This window comes from Ursus arctos, unplaced genomic scaffold (assembly GCF_023065955.2).
Source record: "Ursus arctos isolate Adak ecotype North America unplaced genomic scaffold, UrsArc2.0 scaffold_34, whole genome shotgun sequence".
Classification (NCBI taxonomy): Eukaryota; Metazoa; Chordata; class Mammalia; order Carnivora; family Ursidae; genus Ursus; species Ursus arctos.
This window is the reverse complement of record NW_026623030.1, coordinates 29705028-29732768: the sequence shown is the minus strand read 5'-3', so window position 1 is coordinate 29732768 and position 27741 is coordinate 29705028. Positions and strand designations below refer to the sequence as shown.

The window sequence follows — 27741 nt, the reverse complement described above, 5'->3', positions numbered from 1 at the left end:
ACAGGGAAGTATCTGACACACGGGGTACAGGGGTGGTGGGGGCAGGCTGCTCAGAGCTGTGCATCCAGCAACTGGACCTGGATCTCTAGCTACACCCCTGTCTGTATCTAGACGTAGTGACATCTTTCAAAATGAAAGGGAGGGCATGGAATGGGGGGTGAGGAGTGACTCACCGTGGGTATGGAATTTCATCGGGGGGGGATGAAAATGTTCTGAAATTAGATAGTGGTAATGGTTTTACTTGTGAATATACTCGTGAATACACTCGTGAACATACTTGTGAATATACTTGTGAACATACTTGTGAATATACTCATGAATACACTTGAGTATACTTGTGAATACACTTGTGAGTATACTCGTGAGTACACTCGTGAATGCACTCGTGAGTACACTCGTGAATGCACTCGTGAGTATACTCGTGAATACACTTGTGAGTATACTTGTGAGTACACTCATGAATACACTTGTGAGTATACTCGTGAATACACTCGTGAGTACACTCATGAATGCACTTGTGAGTATACTCGTGACTATACTTGTGAATACACTCATGAATACACTCGTGAGTATACTCATGAATACACTTGTGAGTATACTTGTGAGTACACTCATGAATGCACTTGTGAGTATAGTCATGAACACTTTTGAATGCACCCATGAATACACTTGTGAATATGCTTTTGAATGTACTCACGAACACACTGATGAATAGACTTGTGAGTATACCTGTGAATATACTAAATCTTGCAAATATGCTAAATATCACTGAATTTCATGAATATTACAAATATACTAAAAATCACTGAATTTCACATTTTAATATATGTGCTGCTGAAGCGAGCTGAATTTTACATTTTAAAAAAGTGAATTTTATGGTATGTTAATTGTATCTCAATGAAAAATGAAAGAGAAATAAACGTTTCTTCAGAGGAACACAAGCTGGGAGAACGCGTTACCAGCAGACCAGCACGAAGAGACACGTACAAAAATTCTCAGGCAGAACAACATGACTTTAGACAAACCTGGATGTACATGAAGAAAGGAAGATACCCAGAAAGCGTTACAGTTGGTATGAGTAGGAAAGACACTTTCTCTTATTTTGGGTTGCGGTAAAGTGAAAAACGACTAAAGGAAAAAGAACAGAATGTGCAGTGGGTTGATAGCGTATGTAAACATAAAGTGTAGGGGAAATCACAGAGGCCAGAAGGGAGAAGGTGGGAGCACAAGCTGTGAGGCGTGTACACTACACATGAAGTGGTCTGTGATTATGGAGCGTGGTATGTGATTATTTAAAGAGATACAGCTTATGCTAGCCACTGAAAAGCCACTTAGTAAGCCTGAGGGCGACCACTGGGAAAAATGTTATAGAAGTACCAACAACAGGGGCGCCTGGGTGGCGCAGTCGGTAAGCGTCTGCCTTCGGCTCAGGGCGTGATCCCGGCGTTCTGGGATCAAGCCCCGCATCAGGCTCCTCCGCTGGGAGCCTGCTTCTTCCTCTCCCACTCCCCCTGCTTGTGCTCCCTCTCCCGCTGGCTGTCTCTCTCTCTGTCAAATGAATAAATAAAATCTTAAAAAAAAAAGAAGTACAAATAATAAGCTAATAATAAAGCATAAAATGGAATCTTAACAAATTCTGAATTAATCCAAAAGCAGCAAAAAATGATAAAAGGAGGACAAAAAAACCCACAAAACCCCAGATTAAACAAACAGAAAATAATTGGCAAGAATGGCAGATTTAATACCAATCATATCAATCATTGCATTGAATTTAGATGATCTGAACACACCAAATAACACAGACTGGATACAATAGAAAGACCCAAGTATACACTGTCCACAAGAAATATATCTTAAATATAATACCTAGCTAGCTTGAAAGTAAAAGTAGACAGGAAAAACGTATCTTGCAAACACAAAATAAAAGAAAATTGGAATGGCCATGTTATCAGACAAAGTAGACTTCAGAACAGGAGTTATTCTCTGGGATAAAGAGGATCGTTATGTAAGGACCACGGGATGAATTCAGCAACAACACATATATATCTAACCAAAGAATTACAAAATACACAGTACGAAAACAGCTATAATTGAAAGAAGAAATAGACCAGCCCACAGCTGTATTCAGAGATTCTTCTCCCAGTAATCAATAAAATGAGTAGACAGAAAATCACTAAGGCTATAGAAGAGCTGACCAACATTATCGACCTAATTGGCTTAATGATTTATAAAACACTCAACACCAGAGAAATGACATCCTTTCTAAGTGCACATAATACATTCACCAAAATAGACCATATTCTGATCCATAAAAAAAGCCTCAACAAATATGAAATATCAAAAACATATAAAGTATGTTCTCTAATCATAATAGAATGAAACAGAAATCCAAATGAAAGAAAGATGTCTGGATTTGAGGTGATGAAATGTCCTAAAATTAGATTACGGTGATGATTACATGGTTCTGTCAATTAACTAAAAAACACTGAGTTGTACAGTTTAAATGGATGAATTTTATAGTATATAAATTACTTGAACAAACAAGTGAGTTTACTAAGGTCACACAAGAAATATGGCCGACATAAAAAATTTATTGAATTTGATAGGCTACTAATGAATGACTGGAAATTAAAATATGAAAAAGGTAATTTGTAAGAGCACCCAAATGAAATAGGTATAAATCTAACAAAGTTTGTGCAAAAAGACCTACATAAATGGAAAGATCTACTTCCTCCTTGGGTTGGAGGACTGAGTATTGGTAAAATGTCAATCCTCTCCCAAATGATCCCACTCAAATCCCAATCAAAATCCCACCAGGATCTTTTTTATAGAAATCAACAAGCTAACTCTAAAACTCATCTGGAAAGGCAAAGAAACTAGAACCGTTTTCAAGCTATTTTGAAAAATATGTACAAAGATGGAACACTTCAAGACTTCCTATGAAGTTGCAGTCCTTGATAGAACGTGATACCAACAGAAAGTTACACACGCTGTGCGGGCGGAACAGAAGAGAGAACGCAGAAATAGACCCACACCTACCCTGCTCCTTGATGTCCAACACAAGTGCCAGGGATCGGCATGGGGAAAGGATAGTCTTTTCAATGCGTGGATTGGAACAACCGGACGTCCTCATGCAAGAAAAGAAGATACTCGGGGCACCTGGGTGGCTCAGTTGGTTAAGCATCCGACCCTTGATTTCGGCTCAGGTCATGATCTCAGAGTCATGAGATCGAGCCTGGTGTCGGGCTCCATGCTCGGCAGGGAGTCTGCTTGGGATTCTCTCTCTCCCTCTTCCTCTGTCCCTCCCTCCCTCTCTAAAAACAAAAACAAAAAAAACCCCAAAAAACAAAAAAAAACATTCTGTAGGCTGAGCCACTGGAGTGTACTTTCAGTTACTCGCACTTGAAAATAATCTCTAACTGATACAGTTGACGTGCTGATTTGGGCCTCATCTTGACTATTCATCTTAGATGATTTCTCAGTCCCAAGTGAGTTTTCTGCTTTGCCTCTGGACTCACCTGCTTAAACAGTCATGGGGTACCTACCAACAAGCCCATTTTCATTAACAGATGGGATCTTAAGAGACAGTGAGGCACCAAGTAATCATCATCTGTCATTACTACGACCGTCATCATATGAGCAATTAGCATATCATCCAGCTAACAATAGAGTTCGCCATTTAGGAGTGAAATCAGCTGCAGAGAAAAAGACAATCAATTACCTCGCACCTTTTGACAACCACGCTGAGCCACTGCAGCAAAGCTAGCAATTAATTCTTTACTCACTGTCTCTGCAAATAATCATGTCAAGCTCCACAGAAACCTTCAGAGATGGAGCAGCATGTCAAGAGACTCGTTCCTGGGAGAGCACAGACCAACAAATAATCGAATCCTGAATTTCCTAAAGACCCTACAAATGGCATTAAACCAGAAATCAAAAAAAGACAGATATTTGGATTTGAAATCCAGTTGAATTTCACCACAGTCTTGTCACTGATCAGCCTACAAAAACTCGAACTGTAACTAACCATCGCGATACCCTTCCCCAAACCTCCTGCTTTGCGTCAGTCAGGGTGCTTTCTGCTGCAGATGATAGAAAATCCAACTCAAAACAGGCTTAAAGAACAGGGAAGGGACGCCTGGGGGGCTCAGTCAGTGAAGCATCTGCCTTCGGCTCAGGTCATGATCCTGGGGTCCTGGGATCGAGGCCCATGTAGGGCTTCCTACTCAGTGGGGAGCCTGCTTCTCCCTCTCCCACTCCCCCTGCTTGGGCTCTCTCTCTGTAATAAGTAAATAAAATCTTTAAAAAGGAAAAAAAAAAAAAAAAAGAACAGGGATAAAATGTTATGTATTAACTCAAGCTATGAAAAGTCCAGAAGATAGCAGGACCACATTCAGGACTCAGTTAAGCTCACTGGGAAACTCATTCCTGTATCTTAGTCTTTACTCACCTTCCTTGGGCTCCATTCCCTAGAAATGGAGAGAGAGCAACAGAAGCAGTAGGTATGTGAGTAAATACAGCATACTGTTCTTCCCTCCAAAATGTTTAAACGTGTTTAACAGTCAAAAGCAAAAACAAAAACAAAAACACTGGCTGGTGGAGCCTTTAATGTCTACAGACAGAACACGTAAGTCAGCCATGCATACAGAGACCCTTAGAGAGACAAGATTTCTGGGGTTTTTTAGGTTTTATTTATTTATTTGCGAGAACGAGTGTGCTAGCGAGCTCAGCAGGGAGAGGGAGAAACAGAATCCCCACTGAGCAAGGAGCCTGATGGACGTGGCACTCGATCCGAGAACCCCGAGATCATGACCTGAGCAGAAGGCAGACGTTTAACCAACTGAGCCACCCAGGCGTCCCAAGAGACAAGATTTCTATATTCAAATTGAAGTCGTAAAATACTGGTTCTAATTAGACCGTGAAAAGTGGAGGATGTACTCTGTAATCCCTACGGCAACCATCAAAAAATTATGCAAAGAGATATAGTCAAAACCAAAATAATAAATAAAATGAAATGCTCAAATATACTCCAATAAACCAAAAGAAGTCAGGAAACAGGAAACAAGAGGCACAAAAAGGAAACCAACAGAAAAACTACATATAAAACAGTAGAGACCTAAATCCAAACTCACGGATACCGAAGTCATATGATACATATTATGACCTAAGTACTGGCTATCGGCAAGAGACTCACGTCAAACGTCATGATACAGGTCAGGAAAAAGAGGATGGAAAAGGATATACCATGCAAACACGAATTGCACCCCCCCCCCAAAAAAGCTAGACGGGTCATATTAGTATCAGACAAGACAGACATCAGAACAAAGGAAATTAGCAAAGACAAAGAGGGATCGTACATACAAAAAAAAGTCAATTCACCAAGAAGACATAAGAATGCTAAATGTGGGGGTGCCTGGGTGGCTCAGTGGGTGAAGGGTCTGCCTTCGGCTCAGGTCATGGTCCCAAGGTCCTGGAATCAAGTCCTGCATCGGGCACCCTGCTCAGTGGGGAGTCTGCTTGTCTCCCTCTCTCTCTGCCCCTCCCCTTGCTGTGCGCTCGCTCTCTCTCTCTGGTTCTCTTTCTCTCTCTCTCAAATAAATACTAAATGTGTGTGCACCTGACTACAGAGCTTCAAACCACGTGAAAGAAAGCCTGACAGAATTTAAAGGAGAGACAGATCCACAGCTGCAATGGAGACATCAGCACTCCTCCCCCGGCCACAGATAGGACGGGGAGACAGAAAATCAGCAAGGGGTTTAGAAGAAATGAGCAACACGAGGGACCATCTGGATGTAATTGGCATTTATGGGACACTCCACCCAACAACAGCAGAGCACACGGAGCTCATGAGACATTCACATAGCCTAGGCCATAAACTGAATCCTGATTAATGCAGATAAGTGAAGTCAGACCAGGGATGCTCTCCGGGCATAATGAAACGGAGCCAGAAATCGATCACGGAAAAATAACAGGTAAATTTCCGGCTCTTCAGAAATGAAACAACACGTTCCCAGCTAATCCACAGGTAAGAGTAGCGCTCGCGGGAAGCTAGACGGTATTTTCCACTGGGTGGAAATGAAACTCCGACCTATCCGAATCGGTGGGGGGCCCCTGAGGGGGGGAATCACAGTCCCCGATCAATCCTCTGAGCTTCCTCGTGAAGGGACTAGAGAAAAAAATCAGAGTAAAACAAAGTCAAGCAAAAGGAAAGAAGCGAGTTTTGCCAAGTCATCATAGGTCACCCAACATTTCGGGGCGGGAAAGTTCTTGCAGAAAGTGAGGCGTCTCAGCAATTTCTCTGCTTCAAAGTCCTCAGTGACATAGGATTACTCACCGGACATTACTTACAATGGGTCCCTCCCCACTGTGGCCCCACACAGCTCCCGAAATGACCGTCCCCTTCCCCTTCCTGTTTTCCCAGCTGAGCATCTCGGAGGCTGCCAGACATCTCCCCGCCCCTCCTGTTCCCTCTCTCCGCACAACGCCACGGGGACTCCCCTGCCCTCTTCATCTGAAACCCAAATGCTGCCAGCGTCGCCGTCCTCCATCCGCGTATCGAACACTAAGGCGCTGTTTGAAGCGTCGTGTTTGCATCGTTCTGCCTCGTGTTTCTGATAACCCTATGATGTAGGTACTAATTGTTCCTACATTTTTTTTAAGATTTTATTTATTTATTTATTTGACAGAGAGACAGCCAGCGAGAGAGGGAACACAAGCAGGGGGAGTGGGAGAGGAAGAAGCAGGCTCCCAGCATAGGAGCCTGATGTGGGGCTCGATCCCATAACACCAGGATCACGCCCTGAGCCGGAGGCAGAAGCTTAACCGCTGTGCCACCCAGGCGCCCCGGTTCCTACATTTTTTAAGCAAGGAAACGGAGTCACAGACCATTAGATCATTTGCCAAAGATGATACAAGTAATAAAAAGAGGACCAGGTGATGGAGCCCAGACAGCCTGGCTCCTGGGTTAATGCCCCAACCCAGAGACCTCACGGTCGGCCTCCCCTTCTGAGCGCCCCGGGCGTCACGCTATCCAAGGTCTTCCTTAAATTCCGCCTCGCATTCTGAGTGTGAGTCTTTACCTTCATTCTCTTATTAGATGATTAGTTCCCGGAGCACAAAGGCCACATCGGATCAACTCGTGTGGAATCCAATTCAGGCTTCATACAAATTTGTGGGGTGAGGGAGGGAGGGAAGGTGTGGCAGTTAGGGTTCTCCAGAGAGAGAGAGAGCGCGGGCTCCCGTGATCATGGACGCTGAGAAGTCCTGAGACAGAACTCAACACCCGCCTTTTCTCTTACAACCACTGCCTCCATGCGCCCAATGAAACCTTTTTCTAACGTGTCCGTATCGTCACAGAAACTCAGCGACAGCCAGGCAGCCGCGGTCTGGGGATAACCTGCATACGCGCCCATCGACCCATCAACAGACCAGACCGAGCTCCCCGCCCTCTGTAGTCCATCTGCCACTACCTCTCAGAGAATTTGCTTATCATTAAATACTTATGGGGCATCGACTGTACCCCAGATACTCGTCCAAGGACTGGGATGGCGTCGTCAACGAGAAAAACCCGTGTGTGCCCTCAAGGAACTGCTATTTCAGTGTAGGGGAGGGAGAATCACACACGTACACAGAAAGTGAGAAATTTGGAAACACTGATGAGTGCTTTAGATAAACTTATCTAAACGCCATTTGCTGTCCCTGACTGGCGGTAGGGCGTGGAGGTACGGCGGTATTGACGGTCAGGGAAGAACATCCTTCCGAACAGGGATATTGAAGCGGAGTGCTGAGTGACTGGAAGGATCCAGGCATCTGAAGGAGGAGTAAGCCACACACCACACCGGGTCCCGAAGGCAAAAACGAGCCTGGTATTGAGAATTAGAAAAACCAACGTGGCTAGAACAGGGTAAGCAAAGGAGGTTGGAAGCAGGCCGGGCTGGCTGGAGAACAGCTGGGGAGGCCATAAAAGGGGCAGGACTGTGTTGAACGTGGAATGGGAAGCCACTGGAAGGTTTCAAGAGCCCGGCACTTGAGTTAACTTACGTTTCTAGAAGATTGCTGGGGCTGTTGTATGGATGGTAGACTGCTGGAGGGAGAGGACCACAGGAAGCAGAAAGTGTAGTTGAGAAGCTTCTTGGAGACATCCAACCAAGAGGTCATGGCGGCTCAGGCCAGGGTGGTTGGGGGGTGGCGTGCAGGAAGTAGGGTGATCCAAGATGCACTTCGGGTAATAGAGTGGCGGGGATGTAATGTGAGCCAGATGAGGCCAAGGAAGGGGGCTGGGTGTTTGGCTTGAGCAAGCAGGTACGTGGTTGTACGATTTAATAAGAATGAATCTGAGAAGGATCAGGCTGGTGTCAGGTGGGGACTGGCATCAAGGAGAAGGAGGTGCTGAAAACCCCAGAAGCCCAGAGCTCAATAGATAACCAGGCTTCCCCAGGATCCCTGCTCTGCCAGGGCCCATGTGGGTCTGAGAAGGTGATTGCTTGAGCTGAGGGCAGACGGAACCCATCCTCGCCCTGCCGCCATGTCGGGGGCCCTTCCGGAGCGGCCTGGACACTGGCGAGACTCGCTGGGCGTTGTGAGACCATCGACAAAGTGGAAACCCTTCTGGGAACGGGCTTACCCTGGGACCTGCCGGCGGCTCTGTGCTGAGGTACAGGAAGGGGGCTCCTGGAGGCCTCGCATCTCACAGTTGAATCACGGATTTCCACGTCGTGGGCTGGTGAGGCTCCTGAGAACTCACCCATTGCCCACAAGAACCACTTCAGAAACCACTTGCATGACTAAAAATGTCCTTGTTGAGTTTTTGGTTTGTAATCTGAAGGGGGTGGAAATACCCACTTCTCAGCTCGCTTTCTGAAGTGTGTGTGTGTCCCTCCTTCCGGAGAGCGGCCCCCCTGGGTCCCCGCCTGGGTCGCAGCAGCTGGGGCTCCTAACAAAAGAACCTTTCACTACCCCGCAGACGTCTCCCTCCTCTCCTCCTGCGGGCTCACCCATATTTATTTGTTTTCAATGTGGTGTTTTGCTAAGAGTCCGTGGAATGCACCTCCCTTGCCAATTGAACTGGAACTCACCAGGCAAAGAGGCAGCTGACACCACAGTCAATTCCTTAAAAGTAACTTTTTAAAAAACAAGGAGGAAGTGCCTCTCTGCCTCTCTTCCTTGCTCAGCTATCTTGAATCTTTCCACAATAAAAGGTCCTTCCCTTTTACCTTTTCTTCTGAGACCCGAGAGCCCCATTAGCCCCAATATCAACCTCTGAGTGCTCGCACCCCAACCAAAGTCTGTTCTTTAATGAAATCACTTGGAATTCAATAAATTAGATATCGTTTTGGCAAGTGGCTATGACCAAGGGGGAGGGAGATGAACTTACTAAAACTCTCCCTTTGGAGCCGGCAGAAATCTCATCAGGGTGAGTTTTTTACCTCTCACTTTACCACAAAAAAAGATAATCTATAGTTAAATTAAAAAAAAAAAAAAGGTGCTTTCTCTTGGAATTTGGTTGGTAATATAGCTCAGCGATCCCTATGCATTCCTGGTCCTAAAATGTTTAGTAAATCCTGGGAGAGAAGAGTTTAATGAACTCCCAGCTGTTCGGTCTCATTGCCGCCTGGCCCCGTTTCCTATAAAGCCTCCCAGCCCACAGAGAATTCCAGAGGAGATGGGTTATCTCCTATCGTTGCTAAAATGCAGTGGTGAGGCCGTCGACCGTCTAACGGGTCTGACACTCCTCTCATCAGAAAAGGAATTAAACAGATGCAATAAGGATTTTGCTGATTTTGTTTTGTGTTGGGGGATGGTTTCGAGGACCAAAGCCCCCCACAGCGTGCGTGTCGTGTGGGTGCAGAGATGGGGGCGTCAATGCACAGACGCTCAAAGAGTACCTTGAAATAATGCTCAGTGCCCTGGCCTGGGGAACACGGACGTCCAGCAATGACTAACGGTAATTATCAGGTATCTTCATGTTTGCCACAGAGAGGGTCATCTGAGTCACAGAACTAAGATACCGACAGCGTTAATGTGTCTTCGTCCACATTATTTTTATTTCCTTGACCCTAAATTTTGGAGGTCTATTAACCACACTTAAGAAATTGCCTAACTCTGAATGGGCGGAATTGTTGGAAATACAATTTTTACACCCTGAACTCATCTATTTCTCTCACACTTAACAATTGCAAGCTCTTCCACACCGCTAAATAGAAACACGCCACGTATGCTACGGTTTAAGATCATAGTTCCTGGGGCGCCTGGGTGGCTCAGGCAGTTAAGTGTCTGACTCTGGGTTTTGGCTCAGGTCGTGATCTCAGGGTCCTGGATTTGAGCCTGGCATCGGGCTCTGCGCTCAGCAGGGAGTCTGCGTCCCCCTCTGCCTCTCCCGCTGCTCATGCTCTGTCTTTCTCTAAAATAAATACATAAATGTTAAAAAAAAAAAAGAAAAAAAGATCATATTTCCTGAATCCTGAACATAATCTCTCTTACAGGTTACTTTAAACTAGCTAATTACTATTATTAATGCTAATATGCTGGTTGCATGGGTATCATTTCTGTGACCTGTTTCTTTTCTGTGCCTTTATTAAATTATGCCTATAATGGGAGGAAGTACCCTGCTTTTATTTCCCTCATACATGTGCTCAGAGATGATCAAAGAGTACTCCAAGTAATAATTATAAATGTAGGAAATAATAGCATTTCTAACCTACTTAAATTAATGATTTTAAGCTACTGAAAAGTATCTTCTCTGAAATCATCTGGTTCAGGTTACAAATCGTGGCCTGTAGTGGGGGACGGTGGATTGGCCGAAGTCCATTTGAGAACTGGGATATGTCCTAGGCAAAATTTTCCCAATGTATACACTGACAATGTCAGGAAAATCTTTCCAAAATCATTTGCAAGATCAGAATGAAACACTTCTTTGGAATACAAAGCACTCAGAAGGCTATTGTGTGAGGAAGGAATAAACCACTGATTATGAATGAGCAGAGCAGACTGACATTTACTGCACGGACTCAAACATCTTCAGACACAAGCACAGCCATGGCCTAAGTGGGGGAGGAGAACACTTGTAGCCCCTGCTCCAAAAATATTACCACATCTACACCCAGTCTTGTTTTCCTTTGAGTAGGAAACCAGCCCTGAATCTGTGCAGCTGCTGAACAGAATACACGAAGGCACGCAGAATGCAAGACCTCTGAGCACCGCGGAAGAGGCAGCAGGGCAACGGAGTTTTCAAATTCTGGAAGAGGACAAAATGTACCTGAAATCATGACCTTTTGGAGATTTTTAATACAAACATATTTTTAGTTTGATCCTAGACATTTTGTCTCCTCATAATGAGGAGTTCCTCAATCAGGCTGTACCAGGTCGTGCCAAGTCCTGGTGGAAGGAGGTAAGATTGTCACCTTTTCCTCATAGCCGTGTCTACCGCTATTGTCTTCATCATCATAGACATGACATTCATCATCACCATCATCACCGCCACCACCACCATCACCATCATCATAGACATCACCGCATCATCACCACCACCACCTTCATCACCATCACCATCATCACCACCATCATCATCACCATCATCATCACCATCATCATCACCATCATCACCATCATCACCACCATCATCATCACCATCATCATCACCATCATCATCACCATCATCACCATCACCACCACCACCATCACCACCATCACCATCATCATAGACATCACCACATCGTCACCACCACCACCACCATCACCATCACCACCACCATCACCATCATCACCACCATCACCACCACCATCACCACCACCATCACCATCATCATAGACATCACCTCATCGTCACCACCACCACCTTCATCACCACCACCACCACCATCACCATCATCATAGACATCACCTCATCGTCACCACCATCACCTTCATCACCATCATCACCACCATCATCATCCTCGTGGTGAACACGTAAGTGTTCAAAGCACAGCAACCACGTGCAGACCTTACAGTGCCTACCTACAGTAATTCATTAAATCCCTGCAATGATCCTATTGGGGTTTATGCAATTTGTCATCACTGCTTTGCAGATGAGGAAGTGATAAGCCCAGAGAGGTGATGTAAGTTCCCACGGTCACACAGTTTCTGAGTAGGGGAGTAAAGAGTCACACCAGGAAGTCACACGCCAGCACCCACGTTCCCAACCACCACACTGTCCAGCCGCTCTATGTCCTAATACTCCAAAAGAAAAATCGTTTGCAAGAAGAAGTGTACATTTTTGAAGGCTACTGTTACCTTGCTATTCTATTTTACTAGTGCCTTTCTTTCTCTTCTTTCTCGTTCACTCACCTCAGACACACGGCTCATGTTCACAGGCACCACTGAAGGGATTATTCTTAAGTTTTTGCAGGGATTTTTGTGTGTGACGATTCAGAGGGCTTTGGAAACCTTCCCGGTCTCATGGCATTTTCCTTGCAAGAGAATGCTTCTTTCTTTAATAGAAAAACCCTTCATATGGCATCCCTCCTTGAGCCTTTATCAATGGTCCCTTCTGGTACGCCACAGTAATAAAGCATGGCAACGGTGGGCCGATGTGCCCAGCATCCTCTCATTAGGAGACAGATAGTACCACTCACACTGTGCTCTGCCTGAATTAAAGTCTCAGGCGCCTGGCGAAGAATTTTAAATTTGTGAGTCCATGTGGAACAAGAAAACAAAATCACTGTGTAGTGAAAGTGTTTATAACCATTTACAGGGCACGCTCTTTTTTTCTATCTGAGGGGGGAAATATGATGTAGAGGCAATTAGATATAAACTTTTGGCAGGGACTCAAGAATGACGAATACAAGAAAACATAAATGTAATGAGGAGCCAACAAAACTTCTCCATATGTTACTTTCCCAGCACACTTGAGTTAAGAGGACCATAAAACGTGTTGCCAGATAGGTTATGCCATCGTTGCACAGAAAAGAATTCTTGCTAGATTTTTTTTGCCGCGTTTCCTAAGCCAAACATGAACTAATACACAAGTATACATAGTAACCATTATGCAGTCAAACAAGCAACGATTTAACCTGTATATACTGTCCGCAATTTGGTCTTTCGCAAGACTGAAAAAAATAGTGAAGAGGAACACGGTATCAAGGAGAAAAACAACTTCGTGAAGGATGCTGAAACCAGCAAAAAAGCATACCAAGATACTGACAAAATCTGACATCCGCGCTCTGTCAGGGAGGGCTCTATCCGTTGCCAACCCATCTGATGGCAGCAAAAGGAAAACGTATTACTCTTTCAGCGGAGGAGAAGGCCAACGTGATTCCTGGCTGCAGGCACAGCTGTATCTAGGTGCTTGGGCAAACTGGCATGAGGTCCTGTCCCACAGCTTTGCCCTCCCCACGTCAGTCTTGTTCTCAGCCCCTCTACTCATGCTGGAAAGACGTGGGAAGTTGTTAGAAGCTCCAGGCGGGGGCTCCTTCTCTGACTCATTGCGATTGTGTCTTCAGACTGGTTTCCAATAAACAGCATAGAGAAATCGTGACCACTTACATCTCAGTTATCAAGGACTGGGAAGGAGAGCCTAATTAATTGGTGCAAATGAACATTAAGGAGAAAGAGGGCACATCGCAGGGAGAACACTACCACAAGGAACCCTGGCTTGCTGCAGGTGTTTGGGGGGAAATCCTCAAAATGATAGGGATTTTAGGAAACGTAGAGATATCCAAGATTACTTCTTCCCCGGTAATGGAAGCAAGTCATCGAACTGTATAAACATTACAGGCTTCAGAACTCCCCCAAATTCTTCAGAACTGGTGGAATAAACATTCCCCTTTTGCAGGACTGCGTAGCAGCTGAAAGAATGAGTAGGATTTTCAGGTGCTCACATGGAGGGCCTCCAAATCAGCCACACGAAAGCAAACAAGCTACGGCACCGTCAGGATAATGGGATACCGTCCGTGCAGCACACACGGAAGCATGCTCTTTCTCTCCGGGTGCACGTAAAGGTACGTAGAGGCACAGGAAAGTTCTGGAAGGATAGGCAGAGAGGAGACTATGCCCCTGGTAACAGAAGGGGGGACAGGAAGTCCGAGGACCTTGTAGGTAATATTTCACATCTTTACAAGAAGCGTGGCTCCAACACAAGACTTGGGTCAGTAAAATCCTGTTTTATAAAGTTTGGAACACATAGTAGGGCATTTCATTTTAAGAAACCGGCTGTTAGGGACGCCGGGGTGGCTCGGTCGGTGAAGCGTCTGCCTTCCGCTCAGGTCATGATCTCAGGGTCCTGGGATCGAGCCCTGCATTGGGCTCCCTGCTCAGCGGGGAGTCTGCTTCTCCCTCTCCCTCTGTTCTCTCTCTCCAGTAAATAAATAAATCTTTCAAAAAAAAAAAAAAGAAACGCGCTTCTTTATTTTTCCATATATACGTAATTCCGCCTTACAACCTTCAAGAATTTAAGATGAAGAGCAGAGAGGCAGTCTCTCCCCCCAACCACACAAACCAGGCGTATCTCTCACTTCTGCTTACATGTAGAAAACAAAGACCATTCTCCACCAATTTGAAGACTTTAAAATAGCAGATGAAAGGATGCCATATGTTCTTAAAGCTCCTGACCTCTCTCCAGGTCTATATTTAGCATGAAGTTCTTCAGATGAATAACTGCTTGTTTGGGGAAACGTCAGCTGCCCCGCTCCGCGTCTGCCTTCTTTAGTCAGAAACGGGCGTGTGTTTGGAAAACCACAAGTCCCCACTTTGTATTGTCCAGTTGGGCCCTCGTGGGAATTAGCCATCAGTCGGAAGCACGTTTCAAGGGTGGTGCGTCATTGCTTGCGGCGTGCGAGAAGGGACGCGCATCAGCACGATGTGTGACTCCTGACCCGGGGAATCCACAGCCTGGCTGGTGGGACAAACGAGGCCCAGCGGCGAGGGACAGTTAGCAGGACGGAAGCGGTGCGTGGAAAGCAGCTGCAGGCAGAGTCCGGCTAGGGGCGCCTCTCCTCGCTCTCTGCCGTGGGAGGGACAGTACGCACGGGCAGGGGTGGGCAGTGGGCATCTTACCTGCTTCATACGTTAGGGCTCTGCGGAGGCTTTCCCTCAGCAGATGAGCCCCAACACCACGTGGGACAGTCTTTTCAGTGTCCTGTGTCCTGTTCCCACCGCTCCCCTAACCTCTCCTCCTGCGCACCTGCTCCCCTGTGCCGGGAGATCCCCCACATGCTCTCTGCCTCCAGGACGGGAGTCGACAGAAGGCTCCCGCGAGTGTTCCTTGCGATCCGTGGCAAAGGAGGCTGATGCCCAGAGACGGCATCCACAAGCGATCTCTTGCCCTCCTCCTTCGGCTGAGTTCTGGGAGTCAGCCCCCTACGGATCAGGGGCTGCCCAGCAAGGGGTGGCGTCCCCGGGAAGGGTGTGAGGACCTGGTTCTGGGGGAGCAGGAGGAGGCTGGAAAGCTCAGGGTAGAGAGCCATTTCTGGGACAACGATGCTCCAGAAGAGGGAGGTGCCCAATGGCCAACGACCACACGAGTGATTGCGCAACATCATTAGTCAGGAGCGAACACGAATTAAAACCACCGTGGTTTCCCGCTCCGCACACCCCAGAATGGCTAACACGACGAGGGCTGACTACCCCAAGTGTTGGTGAGGCCATGGCAGAGTGTGAGCTCACACTCGGTGCTGGGAAGGTGGGGACCATCGGCGTCCACTGCGGTGACGCTGCAAGGGAGAGCCGCTGGCCCCCGGACCGTCAGAAGCAGGAGGACACGCTCGGGAGGCCACACACCTGTCCTGGGAACATAGGTCTTTCCACAAGGCAGCCGCGAGGGCTCCATGTTGCAAGACTTCTGATTTCTGTGGGGTTGTTTTTTTGGTTTTTTCGTGTGTTTTTTTTTGGAGAAGCTGGAAATTCTTAATTTTGTATAAAACCTTGGTATGGTCCAACACTGCCAACCGATTTGAATATTCTGAAAAGATGTGTGCGGTCCAAAGAAGGCCTGAGGGCTGCCAGTTTTCAGGCTCTGTGGAGGAAGCACAGTATGGACCAACTGACAAAAGGGGTTTGACAAAGAGAATGAAACCACTTGGCTCATAGATGATCACAGACGTTTCAACGCCGAAGGCAGTGAGCCAGGCGGCCCCTCAGCCCCTCCCCAGTCCAAGCTCAGGACTGACCAGTCCTTCGCAGAGCTGAGCATTGCTGAGCCCTGCCTGGCGGAGGGGGCCGACGGGACTCTGACGAGAGGCACACACCCGCAGAGGCTCCCGGGCCCCTCGTCCTCGCTCCCGTCATCTTCCTAGGTGATAGAAACGGCGCTCTAGGGGGCTCCTGGGGGGCTCAGTCGGGTGAGCGTCCTGATTTTGGCTCCGGTCTTGATCTCGGGGTTGTGAGATCCAGCCCCACATCGGGCTCCATGCAGGGTGTGGAACCTGCTTAAGATTCTCTCTCCCTCTCCCTCGGCCCTTCCCGCCCCCCTAAAAAAAAAAAAATGGTGTTCTACGAACATGTGAAGTCATCCCCTCTCGACGAGGAAAACAGAGCTCGCAACTCAGAAAAAGGCGTTTTCTACTCGTAGCTTTCTTGAGAAGTGTGCGTTCCCTCGCGGTGTTAAATGTTGCTTAGATTTATAATAGAAAGCAATTAACAGACAAATTCGCCACCTTCAGCTAATCTGGCTGCCTCCGAAACGCAATGTTTCTCCAGAAACAGATGAAAGCCAGGCTTCAGGGATCATTGTGTGAGGTAACTCCTTTTATATCTTTTAAAAAATGATTACAGACAAATTCGCTTTGCCAAAAAAGCCAACGCCTAGTACACTTGTACTTTATTTTCCTGGCATCCCTCAGTCCCTTAATTTTTTTGCAATTAGGGAAATATTTGACTATGATAGCAGCTCACTTTGGGGCCAGGTTATCCCCTTTCCCTTCTCCTCCTTCCCGGCCCCTCCAACCCCTCCAGCCTTTCCCAAAATTGCCTCCCCGTGGGGAAATTTAACCTCTGACCCCCGCCGCTTACTTTTACTGCCCATGTGTTATCTTGGTCCCAAATGCAGAGTCTCATTCCAAATTCTCCCAGCGAAAAGTAGAGCATATTCCGAGTCAAGGCAGGCGCCCGGCTCTCCTCACTTTGGATGGTAAATGGAATGGGAGCACGGGCTTTGGAAGGGACAAGCCTGGGTGCGAACCCCAGCTCTGCTCCTTGCTAGCTGAGTAACCCCATCTGCGGCCTGTCACCCGTGTCTCCTCATCTATAAAATGGAGAGAAGCATGTTTATGCCAAAGGGCTCTGCTCAGGACTGAGACTGTACTTGCAAATGCCCGACTCGCGGTAGCCACTCCGTGACGGGGAACGGCCCCCCGTCGCCCAAGAGCCTGAGAAAGGCCACTATCCCCAAGCCCCCTCCACATGCACGTCCAGCCCCAGGGGCAAGGTGCCTCCCCGGCCTTCACATCCCAAGTGACGACGGGCAGTCCCCTCGCATCCGAGCCTCGGCGGCGATTCCTCCAGCCCAGGCTTCCCGAGCCACCTCGGTTGGCTCCGTCCCCTAAACCTGACCCTCAGCCCCCTGACGATTCTGTGAACTCCCAACATTCTTTCAAAGTGTTCCTTTTTGCACAAGAGAGTCCGTGTCAGTCTACGGCTCGCAACCAAGGGACTGACTAATATACTTGATATCAGCGGGGGAAAAATGTTTACGCATACTTTGTTCTCAGCCAAGCTGGCCACCCCCATCTCCCCACGACGAGATGTGATGCAAGGGCCAAGCGGCACGCCCTTGGCAAGGTCTCCGTGAACTTGTCTTATGAATTTACGACAGTCCAAACAGCCAGGCCTGGTCATCATTTGGCCATAAAACACGCACTGGCAGAGACGGCCCATGAGGGCGGTGACCTCCAAGAGCAACCTCCGATTTCCGAGCGTGCGGATAAACCCCGAGTTGCTGAGCAGAAGGGCCGGGCACGGCCTCCTCCGGAGAGTCTGCGCCCGTGTCTGCGTTCTGCAGACGGCATCTCAGGGGAGGAGACTCTCGGGGACCCTCCAGGATGCCGTCATGTTGCGTTGACTCGGGGCAGCTACGGTCCTGACGCCAGTGGTGGGGACGGCTGCCCTGTATGACTCTCCTCGCTCGGCTCTCTCCCCGGATCCGAAAGAGAGTCTGTTTTAGGTAAGACAATGCCAGTGGCCCAAACAAGCACATCCGAAATCCTCGGACGCGCATGCCGGACAGGTGTTATTTCTCGTTGCCCGATACCCCCTGCGCGGCTTCCTCGCGGGGCGATCCAGGGACTCGGTGTCCCCGGCCCGCTGCGTACAGCAAGCCAGGCACGCGACACAGGGGACGGCTGGTGATGGGGAAGATTTACAGGACAGCCGTCCCACCCGCAGGCGTGGGCCATGCCTGAGTGCTCGGTGGGGCCAGGGCGTCACACCGTGTTCCCAGGAAGAAAGGAACGTGCTGGTCACCAGCAACCCCCTGACCCCTGGATGCCCCAGGCCGGAATGAGCGAGACCCCAGCAAGCAGCCAGTCCGGGTGCGCTCCTGAGCAGCACGTTGTCTGATGGGACTGCAGTCTCGGTGGTGGCCTGTCCACTCCTGCGAGCTGAGTCCAGGACAAGACGGGCGCTGTAGCTCCAACCGGCCGCTCCAAGTTCAGCGTGCGCAAACACCAGACCATTTGTTTCGGGGCCAAGACAACGAGCACCAGGGAGGTCAGGGTGGCGGTCCCCAGGCTGAGTATACGGTGGGTCACCGGCCGACCCTCGGAGCTCTGAGGTTACAGGGCTCTTCATGTCGTTGTTGTTTCTAGCAGAACGGCTGTCCCAATGTCCCGTGTCCACGCTCTGCACCTGAGGGCTGGCTGTCAGCATCACACCTGCTTCCCCAGGGATTCCACTTGCCCCCAGCCCCCTTCTCCGAGTGTGGACAGGATGGGAGGACCACAGAGCCAAGAACGGCCATCCCCATGTCTCTAAGGTGGGGTGAAACCGTAGCACGCACAGTACGTAGCCACCGGTCCCCAGATCCACCAGCATCCCTCCAGCGGAGGGCGCCTCCCGCTCCCCTCAGAGCCGATTCAGGATGTAATCACTTGCACCATCTTGCCGGGAGTCCCAGCTGCATCATGATGGGAATCACGCCCCTCCGGAGCTCTGGGAGGCCTCACGCCTGCTCTGATCACGGCCAGCGCAGATCAGGGAGGGAGCTCGGTACCTCCCTCTCCTTGGAAACCCACCAGGCTGAAGGAGGGGAGTGGGACATTTGGTGCGCACAGCCCTGTCTGCGATGGTTTCTGGCTTCTCAGGCATGGGTGTGTGTCTTCTGGACTTTGAACAGGAGAATCCTATGCTGGCACCTGCCACGCGGTTCAGGCTGCCCTCTGGTGGGGAGCCCAGGGCGCATCCCGGTTTCCTAGGCCCAAGGTCAGGTCTGTGCTCACACTCTGCAGGGACTCATTCGTCCAAGGACACGTGCCCAACTCCCTGTAGGGAGAGGAGAGCCTTCCATCATCCCCACGTCCCCTTAGTGCACGGGGTCCTGACATCACCTGGCCGGCCACTGACCCTGCGCTTTGCCCCGTCCTGCCAGGTCCTGCGTCTTCTCTGGGCAGGAGTAGGTATTCCCCATCCCGGTGTTCCAGCCACGTGCCCCGGGGGCTTGGCCACAGCTCCCTCCCTCTCCCCACCAGCCCCCATTCATCCCGCAAACCCCTGCTCCGCGTGTCCTGACCCCTGCCCTCCACTATGCTACGTTGCTCACGGCATTAGAAGTTAGTAGTTACCCGTCTGTGTCTCCCAGACTACACCAGTAGCTTCAACGGGAGAGGCGCCAAGTTCCGTGGTACTCATGATTTCTCCCACCACGCGGTGGGCACGCAGCATTCTCGAGGGAACAAAGGCCATGAGTGCCACAGGAAGCGAGGCCGTGGGGTGCCACAGTTCTCCAGTGTGGTGCCACAGTTCTCCAGTGTGGCTCAGGCACCAGCAGCAGCAGCAGCATCCGCCAGAGCTGGTCCAAAACGCAGGCCCCGGGGCCGGTGAGTCAGTCTGCAGCCTGACCCTCCTCCGTGGTGGACCCTCGTGCCCGTCACAGCTGGAGAAGCGCCCGTAGCTTCTATCTCAGCCGACTGAGCTAAAACTCTGCCCCTTTCCCTCTTTCAAAGCCAGACAACGACATTACAAGGAAAGATTCCAAATCTTAGGAACCCCTAAAGCAGCCGCATGGGACAGCCACAGTCCCACAAACCACCCTGATGGCTCCAAGGGCTCCACTCATGCTGGGAAGCACCGTCGCCCGAGGAGCGACCCCAGAGCCTGGCTTGCTTTGCTGCGTTTTATTTCATAGGTTCAATCCCTGGGCTGCCAGAGACACCATCTCATTTAGGCTCGGACCATCACAGTTCAGGACGTGAATCCACGCACATGACAATCTCCCTAAAAGCCTCCTACAAAGTGTGAGCAGGCAACTGTCCGTCATCAGAGGCAGCGCACCTGCCTCTGTGTGAAATACAACTTCCCGGCAGGGCTGTTCCGTGAAGGGCTGACTGGCGGGAGTGTGCGCCTCCCCAGGCAAGGCGGAGAGCTCCAGCATACCCCGGGGATGGGGGGTGGTGAGAGCACCGGGTCTCCCGGCCCTGCTGCCCCCAGCATTGCAGAGCACAGCCTTCCCGCTCCCCCCAGCAGGAGCGCCCTAACACCCTGCCTCATTAGCCATGAAAGACACGCGCTCTACAAGGACCACAGAAACGTGACAAAGGAGCCCTGTCCTTGGTGAGGCCCAGGCAGCCACCGCGGCTCCTCGCTCCAGATGACACACGCCTGCTGTGGCTTTTCTTCCCTGACAACTCACAAACCGGATGCAGCCACTGATAACAAGGTCTCACCCCTGTCCCCTTTTCGAGAAGGTACGTGGGGGGAGTGATAACCGTGGGCCGTGTTTCCGGATTCTCACCCCAGAAGTGTGGCCACAAGCATGGAGCATGAGTGCCCCCCTGTGGCCATAGGGGGACTGACCGGTAACTGGCACAGTGACTCCTAACTGCCCTCCCACCCCCCACCCCCCGCTGTGGTAGCCACTGGCGCTCAAAGTGACCTGAGGTCCCACCCCCGGGGCGCCTGCGCTCAACAAAGTGGTAGGTACTTGTGTTATATGGAAGGTACGCGGGACGGTCAAGTCCCCCAGGACAGGTGCCTTCTGCTTTGCTCACCCACGATCACTGAGCATCGGGAACGGGGCCGACGCTCGTACTGAACAGATTCACGGAAACAGATGCGGTGGCACCGCCCCGGTGAGGGGCCACAGTGGCCGAGCGTGGCCAGGGGAGGGCAAACAGGGATGCACGGAGTCCCGGAGGCTGGAAGTGAGCACCCCTGGGCAAGGGCAGGGCCCAGCTGTGGCCAGCAGAGTGATGTCCCAAAATGCCCCATCCCAGTCCCCAGAGCCTGTGCAAACACCACCTCGAGGGGCAAAGGGGCTTCGCAGGTGGATTAGGTCAAGGAGCTTGAGCAGAGGAGGGGACCCTGGGCCACGCAGGTGAGCCCACGGCCATCACGGGGACTCGTGAGTGGGAGGAGGCAGAGGTCAGAGGGCTTTGGGGAGGGGCCCCCAGCCCAGGAAGGGGGCTCCTCTAGAAGCTGGATGACCCCCAGAGGGAACACAGCCCGAGGACACTTGGACCTCCAGAACTGTAGAAGAAACTTGTCTGATACCACTTTTTTTTTTTTTTAAAGGAGAGAAAACAGGAAAGAGTTTGCCGGGAGACACAGAGCAGGCACAGAGCAGGAAGGGCAAAGGCCCTGGGGTTTGCAGGGGGCTGGCCCGACGGGAGGTCAGAGGAGAGGGAGAGCTGGGGAGGGAGGCACAGACCTGCCACCACCAGAAGGCTGGATTTTATTAGGAGGCCTCAAGTATTGTAGTTATATAAGTAATTTAAATTTTAAAAAGATCGCCCGCAAGGGGTTCTATTTAACAGAATTCTGTCTGGGCCAAGGGAAACCTAGTGGAGCTGAACGTGGTTCCGGAAGACAGGAAGAGCTATGGCCCCGCACGCGTTCGTTACCCAGGGCATGAGCCAGGACGCAGCCGCCAGGCCAGGAGGAGAATCATCTGATGAAAAAAGCCCTTCATCATCTCGGGCGAAAGGGACTCATCTTGGTGATTTTCCAAACTTGACTGATGGGAAGGTAATTCTGGGGCACTTTCTAAAATTACAGATCCCCAGACCCATGCCCTGAAGATGCTGACTCACTAAGTACGGGGTAGAGTCTGGGAACGTTTACATACGGCAGATAACCTGGACAGTTTGAAAAGGAAATCTGGGCAGACCAGTCGCAAGAAAGGTTACTCGTTGAACCCGTCATCAAAAGCCTCCGCACACAGAAAAGCCCAGAACCGGATGGTCTCACTGGTGAATTCTATCAAACAGGTAATGAGGAATGAACATCAGTCCTTCTCACTCTTCCCCAAAAATAGAAGAGGAAGGGACATCTTCCCAGTTCCTTTCCAAGACCAGCGCTACCTTGATTTCAAAGCCAGACAAGGACATTACAAGGAAGGAAACAGGCGCAAAAATCCTCCATAAAATGCTAGCAAACAATTCAACAGTACTTTTTTTGTTTTGTTTTTTGTTTTTTAAAGAGATGGTGGAGGGGCAGAGGGAGAGTGAGAATCTTAAGCAGGCTACACACTCAGCACGGAGCCTGGGCCGGGGCTCGATCTCACGACCCTGAGATCACGACCTGAGCCGAAATCAAGAGTCAGACGCCTCACCGACTGAGCCACCCAGGCGCCCCCAAACAGTGCGTTAAAAGCATGATCAAGTGGGATTTAATCCAGGGGTGGGACACCCCAGATCCACAAATGAAGGATAAAAACCATAGGACTGTCTCAGATTCAGGAAAAGCATTTGACAAAACTCAACATCCTTTCTTTTTTTTTTTTTAAGATTTATTTATTTATTTGACAGAGAGAGAGACAGTCAGCGAGAGAGGGAACACAAGCAGGGGGAGTGGGAGAGGAAGAAGCAGGCTCACAGCAGAGGAGCCTGATGTGGGGCTCGATCCTGTAACGCCGGGATCACGCCCTGAGCCGAAAGCAGACGCTTAACGACTGAGCCACCCAGGCGCCCCTCAACATCCTTTCTTGATAAAAACTCTCAGCAGAGTGGGGTACAGAGGGAGCACATAGAAAGGGCCACAGAGGAGAAGCCCATAAAAGCTTCCTTCTAGCCCAACTTTGCTGCCAGTCTTAATCGGGAATGGATGTTGGCTTTTGCCCAATGCTCTGGTTCTGCTGGGATGATCCCATGGTGTAGTGTGGGATAGGTCTACCTACACTGCTTAACCTTTCAATGCTAAACTAAGCTTGCGTTTCTGGGATAATGCCTCCTGGGCCATGAAGCATTCTCCTCTCTATGTATTAATGGATTTGGTTTGCTAACAGGTTAAGAATATTTGCATAATGTTCGTGAGCGATCGTGACCAGTTTACTGTCTTTGTCTGGTTTGGGTACCAAGGTAACGCTGGCCTCCGGTGAATGGGGAGGTTAGTCCTGAAATTTGTGTAGAACTTGAATTATCCCTTATTCAGGTATTGGGTAGAAATCTCCCCCAGAAGCCACTGCGGCCTGTGGTTTTCTCTGTGAAGATTTTAATGTATCTTCACCATCTTTAGTGTATAACTTGCTAAGTAGCCAGTGTCTTCTGGAGAGATCTTCTGGTAGTTTGTCGTTTGAGGAATGTGTCCATCCCGCCCACGTGGCTGGATTTAATGGTATGACATTATTTAGACTCTCCCAGTATTATCCCAATAACATCTTAATTTACCTCCTGTTCCCCGCAGTGTGTTTTGTTTTTAATCCTGACTAGAGGCTTATCAATTTTACTGACCCTCTCAAAGAACGAGCTTTTGCTTTCATTGGGTTTTTCCTGTTACCTGTTTTTCTATTTTGTTGATTTCCACTCTGACATTTAACCATTTTTTTCCTTCTGCTCACCGCGAGTTTCATTTGCTCCCCTGTTAAGAATTTCTTAAGGCGAAAGCTGAGGTCATGGATCTGAGACCTTTTTCGACTCAAATATCAGTGTTTAGTGCTGTAACTGCCCCTTTTGGTAAACATAACGCCAGAAATTCCCTCAGACACCTGCCATAAGTACATCTCACAAGTCCTGATACGCTGTTTCCATTCTCGTTCAGTCCAAAATACTAATTTCTCTTTTGATTCAGTGTTTTGGACTCATGGGTAGAAGTGTGTTATTTAGTCTCCAAATACTTGGGTATTTTGCTGAGAACTTCCTCTTACTGGCTTCTAATTTTTCATTCCATAGTGTTAAAGAACATAGTTTGTATGAGGTCCTTTTAAATTTGCTAAGACTTGACTTATGGCCAGAATATGGTTTTTCTTGGTAGATGTTTACGTGCACTTGAAAAGAACGTGTATTCTACTCTGGTTGGGGAGAGTGTTCTGGAAGTCTCCGTCGGCTCAGCCTGGATGATAATGTGCTCTGTATCTTCACTGGGTACCTGTCCACTTGTTCTGCCAATTACTGAGAAGGGTGCCAATCTGACTGTAATTGTGGGGTTTCGGACTTCTCCTTGTACATTTATCAGATGTGCTTCATGTATTTTGATGGTCTTTTATTCGGTGTGTGAAGGTTCATAATTGTTAAGACCCCTTGATAAATTGAGTCCCCTTAGAATTCTGAAACGATGCTCTTCATCCTGGTTTCTTTGCCACAGTCTACTGTCTGATATAAATACAGTCAATCCAGCTCCTTTTCATTAGTGTTAGCATGGTCAATCTTTGTCTATCCTTTTACTTTTAACTTATTTGTGACCTTATATTTAAAATGGGTTTCCTAAGGATGTACAGCATGGTAATGACCGTTAATAATACTAAGCTGTACATTTGAAAGTTGCTAAGAGAGTAGATCTTAAAAAGTTCTCATCACGGGGAAAAAATATTTGTAGCTATGTGTGGTGACAAATAATAGAATTTTTGAGGTCACTTCACAGTATATACAAAATATAAAATCATTATGTTGTATACCTGAAACTAATATAATGTTGTATGTCAATTATAGCTCAATTTCTAAATAAATAAAGGGGGTTTCCTATAGGCGGAATATAAGATTGCACAATTTGACAATCTCTGCCTTTTAATTGAGTGTTTCTACCATTTACATTTAATGTGATTATTCGTGTGGTTAGATTTAAATCTATCTTGACATCTGCTTTCTATTTGTCCCATCTGTTCTTTTCCCCCTTTCTCCTCTTTTCCTGCTTTCTATGGATTATTTTTAGTGATCTCATTTTACCTCCATTATTTGCTTATTGGCTGCCTGTCTTTTAGTGCCTGCGCTAGAGTATATGGTGTACATCTTAAAGTTGTCACAGTCTGCCTTCCAGTGACACTCCGTCACTCTGGCCATAGTGTAAAAACCTTATAACAGTGTACTCCATTTCAGCCTTGCTGGCCTTCATGCAACGACATGGTACATTCCACCCTTGCATATGTTATAAGCCTCCCATTACAGCAGCACCTGGGTGGCTCAGTCGGAGAAGGAGCCGACTCTTGGTTTCAGCTCAGGTCGTGATCTCGGGGTCCTGGGATCGAGCCCTGTGTGGGGCTCTGTGCTCAGCGGGGAGTCTGCTTTAGGATTTTTCTCCCTCTCCCTCTGCTCGTTCCCCAACCCCTCTCACTCTTCTAAAATAAATAAGTAAATCTTTAAAAATAAATAAACAAACCTCATGTTATATCAGTATTAATATTGCTTTAAACAATCAATTACGTGACAAAGAGATTAAATGGTAGGAAAATAGGTACCCGCATCGTTACCTTGTCCGGTGTCCTTTTTGCCTGTGTAGATCCAGGTTTCATCGGGTGTTACTGTCCTGCATTTCTGATAGTGGAATCTCCAGGTAACTAATTCTTCCAGCATTTGTAGGCCCAAAAATGTCTTTATTTCACCTCTGGTTTTGGAGGCCATTTTTTCTAACTATAGAATTCCAGGGGCGCCTGGGTGGCACAGCGGTTAGGCGTCTGCATTCGGCTCAGGGCGTGATCCCGGCGTTATGAGATCGAGCCCCACATCAGGCTCCTCCGCTATGAGCCTGCTTCTTCCTCTCCCACTCCCCCTGCTTGTGTTCCCTCTCTCGCTGGCTGTCTCTATCTCTGTCAAATAAATAAATAAAGTCTTTAAAAAAAAAAAAAGAATTCCAGAATGTCAGTGTGGGATTTTGTTTTCTATTCAGTTCTTTAAAGACGCTGTTCTACCGTCTTCTCACTTACATTGTTTCAGATGCCAAATCTGCTGCCCTTCTTATGTGGGCTTCTCTTCCCAGTCTCCAGCTGCTTTTAAGACTTTCTTCTTGATCACTGGTGTTTAAGAAATGTGATTACAGTCTGCTTTCTGTAATTTCCCTCATGTCTCTTGTGTTTGGAGCTCATTGAGATTCTTGGGTCTGTGGGTGTGTGGCTTTCATCAGTTTGGGAGTGTTTCAGCCCATGTTTCCATTTGTCTTCCTGCCTCCTCTCCTTTGGACTCCAGGTGTACCTATAACAAGACACTGAAGTTATCCCACAGATCACTGGTGCTCTGCTGATTTTATTCAGTTTTTGTACTGTTCCACTTTGGATATTTTCTATTTCTGCATCTTCCTGTTCACTAATCTTCTGTCATGTCTCTTCTGCCATTAATCCCTTCCAAAGTATTTTTTTATGGAATTGTTTTTATCTCTAGAGGTCAATATTCCATACCATGTTCAGTCTTTCCTCTAGCTTCCTGAACATAGGGAACATAGTTACAATAAGTGTGAGAATATCTCTTACTGCTAATCCTAAAATTTCTGCCATTTTCTGGATTGGTTTTGGATCGATATTTTCTTTCATTAGGGGTCACATTGCTTGGCTTCTTTGCATGCCTTCTAATTTCTTATTGGTTGCCAAGCATTGTCGATTTTACAGTGTTGATTGTTGGGTATTTTTGTATTCCTTTAAATATTCTCAAGCTTTGTTCTGGGAAGTGTTAAGCTATTTGGAAATGGTTTCATACCTTCAGGTCATGATTTAAGTTTTTAGGTAAGATTAGACCAACTGGTAGGTCTAAGTCCCATTTGGCACCATGTCTGAGGCAAAAGCCTTTACCTAAAATGCCCATAAATTATGAAGTTTTCATTCTGACTGGAGGGAACACGAGCTATCCCCAGCCACATGTGTGCTCTGAGATGCATTTTCTCTAATCCTCTGGGAGTTCCCACATGCCCGTCATTAGTACTCAGATAAACACATGAAGAAGGAACCTCTGTAAACCTATGACCTTCTCTCTCTGCGACTCCTGCCCAGCACCCCGCCCAGCACACCCCAGTTGACTCTGCTCCTCTGAACCCCAAGTTCATCCCCTGAACTCAGGGAGGCTGCTGGGCTCCACCTGGGTCACCCTCCCAGGCCATAGTATGCAAAGTCTCTCCAGCAGTAAGCTGGAGTATTTGAGGGGCTCACCTCATTCCTTGTCCATATCAGAGATCCCATTTGTTATTGCCTGAAGTTCAATGTCTTAAAAACCATTGTTTTATCTGTTCTGCCCAGCATTTTTTTACCTGTTTCAGATGTGTGTGTGGAGGGTGGGAGGAAAGAATCCTGTCTCTCTCACTCACTCTTGGCTGGCAGAAGTCTACGCTTCTCACCGCATATAAATAAATACTCTTTACGTGAACCATTTTGATGTAGGTATTCTGTCATGTGTAATAGAAAAAACACACTGACAAATACAACCTTCCACC

The 27741-nt window shown here is 48.3% G+C and overlaps 1 protein-coding gene and 1 long non-coding RNA gene across 3 annotated transcripts in view; one reads left to right on the top strand and one right to left on the bottom strand.

Annotated features, from left to right (window-relative positions):
• ADGRD1 (adhesion G protein-coupled receptor D1) overlaps positions 1 to 6458 on the bottom strand; it is a 140975-nt gene extending 134517 nt beyond the window's left edge. The window contains exon 1 of one of the 2 annotated variants that reach the window (XM_057305803.1): positions 6335 to 6458. In XM_057305803.1, the coding sequence (XP_057161786.1) occupies positions 6335 to 6341 (7 nt within the window). In that variant the 5' untranslated portion in view covers positions 6342 to 6458. The remainder of the gene's footprint in view (positions 1 to 6334) is intronic. The other variant, XM_057305802.1, reaches the window with a different exon arrangement.
• Positions 5777 to 9762, top strand: LOC130542440 (uncharacterized). The gene is made up of 2 exons (XR_008956990.1): positions 5777 to 6025; positions 6422 to 9762. It is a non-coding gene; the product is annotated as an uncharacterized LOC130542440 (long non-coding RNA).
• Positions 9763 to 27741: the final 17979 nt, after the last annotated feature.